Source organism: Formica exsecta, unplaced genomic scaffold (genome assembly GCF_003651465.1).
Source record: "Formica exsecta isolate Colony F162 unplaced genomic scaffold, ASM365146v1 scaffold295, whole genome shotgun sequence".
Lineage (NCBI taxonomy): Eukaryota > Metazoa > Arthropoda > Insecta > Hymenoptera > Formicidae > Formica > Formica exsecta.
In genome coordinates, this window is record NW_021850207.1 from 818,487 (window position 1) to 824,644 (window position 6,158).

Consider the following 6,158-nt stretch of genomic DNA (forward strand, 5'->3'; position numbering starts at 1 on the left):
TATATATATATATACATTCTAGAATAATCTGGCTGTAGATTTTATTAACGGATACTCCGACGACCAACCTTTCCTCATGGTATTAGCACCTCCGGCCCCTCACGCGCCTTTTACACCTGCTGATAGACATAATGACAAATACAATGGCACAAAAGCAAAGAGAACCCCGAACTTTAACGTTCCCGTGCATCAGGTATAGCATCGTACACGCTAATGATTATATATCAGATATTTCTCTTGAAATTATCTGGTATGTATAATTTTTTTATTTTTTAAAAATAGGATAAACATTGGTTAGTTAGGAAAGGTCCAACTCCTTTGCCAAGCAGTGTATTACCAAAATTGGATGAGATATACAGGAAGAGATGGGAAACTTTGTTAGCGGTCGATGAGCTCGTTAAAAATATACACAATTTATTGAAAGAGCGAAATCTCTTGAACGATACCTATTTTATTTATACCTCCGACAATGGATATCACGTTGGTACGTGATTCGATAATATATCCCAATGTTAAAAATTAAACGAAGCACAGGCAGCGCACGTCAAAGCACAAATGATCATTAGATTCGCAACTTTGTCTTTTATAGTCTCGAAGATATCGAAAAATTCTCAGCTAATAACTAAAAAAAAAAAAACCAACAATAACAGCGCTAAAAGCTATTAAATATATAAATATGAATTGTTTATTTTATAACCATAATAATTATATTTACGCGACGAGATGGTTTTTTGTGTTGTGTGCTATGCTTAGGTCGCGCGTCTCCAATAGTAGATATTTAAATTTTGCTAATTTTAAACTAATTTTAAAAACAATGTTAATTTTTTAAATTATATATTTTCAAGAAAATAAATGATAATATATATTTATAAGTTTTTTAACGGATCTTTTATAAAATTGTCTATACAAGACGTGCATTATTTCGATAGGACAATTTAGCATGCCCATGGATAAGCGTCAACCCTATGAAACAGATATACGAGTTCCATTACTGATATCCGGTCCAGGAATTGACTCGTCTACAATTTCCGCGGCAGTTAGCAGCGTCGATATCTTCGCCACGCTCTTAGATATAGCCGGTATAGAATATCCATCAGACGGAAGAACGCTGTTTAAAACAACGCGTGATTTACCGCAAGATCGCACTGTTCTGATAGAATACAGGGGAGAGAGATCTAAAAAGACCCCGTCGTCCGGTTGTCCGAGCGACAGCGATCCTAATATTACAGTAAGTTTCAAATATTTAAATTCTAAAAAACTATTTTCTTTCGAATTATGTACATTAATCTCGTTGTATGATATTGTAGCTATGCATGAAAGAAATGGCGTGTAAATGTCAGGATGCTGTGAACAATACGTTCAGTTGTATTCGTCGCGTTTCTCCATACTTCAATAACATCTTCTGCATCTTTGAAGATGATCAGGTATTACCTGTAGATTTATATACGTATATTATGCTTTTTAAACATCTTGAAAACATTTCGCATTGAAAATTTTCATCATTTTTTCCAGAGATTTATCGAATCTTACGATATATACGTTGATAAGTATCAAATGACGAATATTGGATATACTATGAAGAAAAAATTGAGATCCAGATTCAGGAAACGTCTCAAGAGAATGGCGGTATGTCAGAATGCGGAATGCGTTTTCACATTTGGGAAGTAAATTTGAATAATATTACATACCGTTTCTATACATGTATATTTATGGGAAATTATTAATGTCTTATAAAGATACGATTTATTTTATTTTTTTTTACTGTAATAAAGATCGCGCGCTATGATATAACGTCTCCGTCCGTTCTAGATCGCGGAAACAAGAGCGCGGAAAGTTGTCTTATCTCGAATTATTGCATTTATGGAAATCGCCGTCGAAGAATACGCCGCGAATCTGGATATAAGAATAACTCGCCTTGCTCGAAGGAGGAGGGCAGCATCCCTCCCCAACGGAGAACTGTTTTCTTAACAAATATTTTTATTAAAGCCCCGCGGAGAGATAGAGAGAGAGAGAGAGAGAAAGAGAGTCTCGAATATTTGAATAGCAATAACGGTATTCACGAAAGTAAAGGGAAGAGGAGGAAAGGACGATGTGGAAAAAACCGAGCATTGAAGACAGAATCGAGACTATATTAGACATGTACATATTTGCATATATTATTATTGCTAAAACATTTCTGATTTCTCCGCGGATTTGTGACGATGCGTGCGAAAAACGATTCTTTACTCGATATACTCCGGCTCGTTCGCACTATTATTTTACACATGTAAGGATTATAAGTATCTTATGGATATCAAAATTAGTAAACGTATATATTGAGATAATATTGCAGATATACGGTTGTTATATTAAATATATAAATAATCAAAAGGAATTTAGGATCTTTACAGATAAAAATATCTCAATATGTTTACAGTTTTTAGTTTTATTACATATATATTTTGCTTTTGATTTTATATGCGACATATAGGCAGGAAATAAAAGCGTGTATCTTTTGGTTGCTCATACAAAGGGTTAAGTATTCGCGCATGCATGGATATTCTTCACGAAAGTGCGTATACGATGAGGTCAGCGAGTGCCGACGCACAAAGCATCGTGGGTTCGCCCCTTTCAGTGTCAAGGAGCGTGAGAGACGCTCTTTCACGTAACGTGAATGAACGTCAAAATGTTTGTAGACTAGCCGGGCCCATGGGCCCGTTTAATCGTTTGCACAGATGGCATTACGGCGAATCTAGCGGCCGCGTGCGCGATAGATCGCCTTTGGGATTATCGTTGGCAAAGTTGCGGCGTGGCCGACAAAACCGAGAGGAAAACTGGGACTTATTCCGTAAGATTTGCATCTTGCGATCTCTCGGTGAAAAATAAATGAGTTAAAGTGATGAATCGCGAAAGGAATTTGTGCTGCGTGAAATTTACGAACGGTTCATCTGTTCGTTCAATTTATTCATTAAATTTAAGGCAATCAATTCATATCGATTTTTATAATGATTGCATAACCTGATTTGAGAAATCTCACGGCAATTCCGCAGTATAAACTCCTATAAATTTTTATTTTTTTGTATTTTTTGCAGAAAGTTTATCTTTTATCTCTTAAAAGTTAATCTTTAACAAGTTAATTGCTCGAAGAGCAGACTGACGAAAAGTAGATATCGTTAGAGTTTGCGATAATTATTTCTTCATTAATATATATATTTCATTTATATTATCTAGTAATGGTTTATTCTATTCAGTTTATAATCTACATGTAACTCAGTTGTATTTCTGACAGCGACGCACGCGCGTGCATGTAGCCGATGCTATTGCACGAGAGGATTTTCCGGATCCTCGATCGATCGCTCGATTGGGCGTTTAGTGATCTTCGTTACATCGTTGCTGAGACGTGTAAGTCGGCTTGCGGACGAATTCTTTTATTCTCTTATTCTTTATTGATCATTCGAGCGAGCGATCGCCTCCTTGTTGGCCAGGATCAATGGCTTTCGTTACCTTTCGAGCCGTAGATCCAGGCTTTACTTTTGGGGCCCCTCCCTTCGCTCCTTCTCTCCCTCTCCTCTTTAGCGGGGGGTTTCTTCTTCTAGCGGATATTTATGCCAACTTGCATTCGTACCGCGGAAAGGTTTACAAAAGGTATCAATCTCTCGTGAAAAATGTATAAAGATTACAAGATAATGATATGAGTTTGTTAAAAACTTTATAAATACACGCAAGATGTGTATAGTTTAATTATGACTATTAACTTGCAATTTCGTGGAAAGTATATCGTGTAAATCCATTCTTAATTTCTCTCTCTCATCTTAATCTTTTAGTTTTTATTCGCTCTTAATTAGCCACTTTGCATCTAAACGCTAAATGTCAATCGCAATTATTTTTATGCATTATTATATAATATAATAATATCATCGATATATTATATAATAATAAAACGATTGGCGATTTGTCATTGTACTCTACGATGATAGTTGCAGGATCTCGTTCTCTTAAGATCGAAAATCGCGACGTTCGTCGGGCGCATTAAAAACTAAACAATTTACAATCTCGAGAGTTTTCCAATGATCTGTCTTCAAACGGCATCCCTTGTTATTCGATAATTAACCTTTCCCCCTTGTAACCCGGCGCACGGGGCGAAACGAAGCGTGCCCTCTGATTTTCCTTTGCCTTGACTCGCGCCTCCTTCTCTCCGCGACTTCGAGATCGGTAACGCGGAAAATGCGAATTTACTGTAAATTAGTGAATTGGAAAATAACGGAGTAAAAGCGCGCTTCCTTTGACGGGTCTTATGACGATCGCGTTGAACGCGTAACAAGATCCCGGGAGAAGCTAAAACGGCGAAATTGCCGGAGCTCGTCTTAATAAACGGCAACTATGAGAACGATGAATCTTTAAAATCAGCTTAATCGATATTTTCCGGTCAAAGGATAAATGTATTACAAATCTAAACCTTTTCTCAAAGTTACAAGGGACATATCAAGTCTATTCTTTAAAATTCAAAGAAAACTAATTCGCATCAACTTGCTCGGCATGTTTTAGATTTAGAGGATACCGTTACGATCACGAATATATACGACCATCGGCTAAATATAGCGTTACTCAATTTTCCGCGCGCGATACCAAAGATACAAGCAGGGCGCGTCCTTTAATTATCCGATCCATTTCTGCATAACGAGAGGAACACGAGACCGGCGAAATGAAACTCGCATTACCGGTGACGGCTTATACGAACTACAGTAGTCTAATCAAACACGGAGCTATTAACCGGGTCAACATTTCGAGTTTGGGGTACTTAGTGCCAAAGACTGCTATGCGGTACCCATGTCAATGACGCACACACGCACATGCACGTACTTGACGCACACACGCACACGCAATACGCCGAGTTCCACGGCGAATGAGTAGCAAAGCGGCCGTGTCGACGGCCTTAAATAAATATCTAATGTGCACAACCCCGACCGAATCCCCCGCTCGCCCCCTCCCCTTCCTCCCCGCCAATATTGTTTTAGGCACGGCGAGGCTTCGAGTTTTGTAACTCGAGAAACGAGCGCGAGTCTCGCGTATACAGCAGCGAGAAGACGACACAATAGCTGGGTGTTCCAAGATCTCGTCAAGTACTTAAGTTCGCGGATACCGCTGCTACACGAGGAGCACCGGCTTCCCCGATTCTGAGTAAATTCATCGCGAGGAAAATGTTCGGGATACCAATAGTTTGGGCGAAGTTTTATAAGCGACTTTACTCCCTAAAAATAAGCTTCAAGGATAAAAAAATTTATTCTTGGAATAATTTTTTTTTTTATTGTTCCTTAAGTCTTAGCAAAATTCTATGATTTGAGTTATATCGATCGCAAATTTAAAACTGAATGTTTAAAAAACTATTTAAAGGATGAGAGAAATTTTAGCTTTTTTTTTTTTTTTTTTTTTTTTTTTAAGGAAAAAGGAACGGGGAGGGGAGTTTCATAATTATATCACCCGATCGCGATAAACGATATGGATGATTTATATTGATAGCAGCCGAATTACATTCTCGAAAGCGCGATAAAACGTTAATGGGATGCGTAAGCGCTTTCTTGGAAGGCTAATCTTTTTTATAGAGAGAATCGACAGGTCAGGGAATTCGTAAATAAAGGCACGGGAAACTCGAGATGTTTAGTACACTGTGCTCTGATTTTACTCTACAAAACTCTTTCGGTCTCGTAACTCGCAGCTGCTACTTCTGTAGCGCTCATTTATTATGAAAAATGCTACTTTGCTTGCGAAAAGTATTTCTTCAAAGAAAATCACGCGAACATAATTCGCGTAATGCCATTCGCGCGCTCGAAAATGCGCTTTTTTAAAGTCCAATGCATTTTTCACACTTACGCCGCTTCAATTTTGTCTGAAATTAGTCCGTGATATCTATATAGCGAAAAAGCTCTCGTTGATAATGTCAATGTCAGGGAAAAATATCGCGATTCGATATGCCTCCGTGCGCTTTTCTTTTCAGACTCTCAGTCTACTTTAGCTCTAGCGTTTGTCGCGGAGAAATAATTAATTAAGAGTAGAAGACTCGCACACTAGGCACGCGCACACGTAGACACAAACACATACACATACACAATCTTTTTCTTTCTCTCTCATCCTCTTCCTCTCAACCCCCTTTCCGTCTTGCTCAGCTTCCGCACGCGCTCTTC

General features: G+C 38.2%; 1 protein-coding gene across 3 annotated transcripts in view; it reads left to right on the forward strand.

Annotated features, from left to right (window-relative positions):
• Positions 1-6,158, forward strand: part of LOC115237451 (N-acetylglucosamine-6-sulfatase-like) — a 21,957-nt gene that overhangs the window by 1,918 nt on the left and 13,881 nt on the right. Inside the window, exons 5-10 of one of the 3 annotated variants that reach the window (XM_029810500.1) lie at positions 23-193; positions 283-484; positions 930-1,228; positions 1,308-1,424; positions 1,513-1,626; positions 1,810-2,505. In XM_029810500.1, coding sequence (XP_029666360.1) covers positions 23-193; positions 283-484; positions 930-1,228; positions 1,308-1,424; positions 1,513-1,626; positions 1,810-1,968 — 1,062 coding nt within the window. In that variant the 3' untranslated portion in view covers positions 1,969-2,505. Of the gene's footprint in view, positions 1-22; positions 194-282; positions 485-929; positions 1,229-1,307; positions 1,425-1,512; positions 2,506-6,158 lie in introns of those variants that run through there. The other 2 variants (XM_029810502.1, XM_029810501.1) reach the window with 2 other exon arrangements.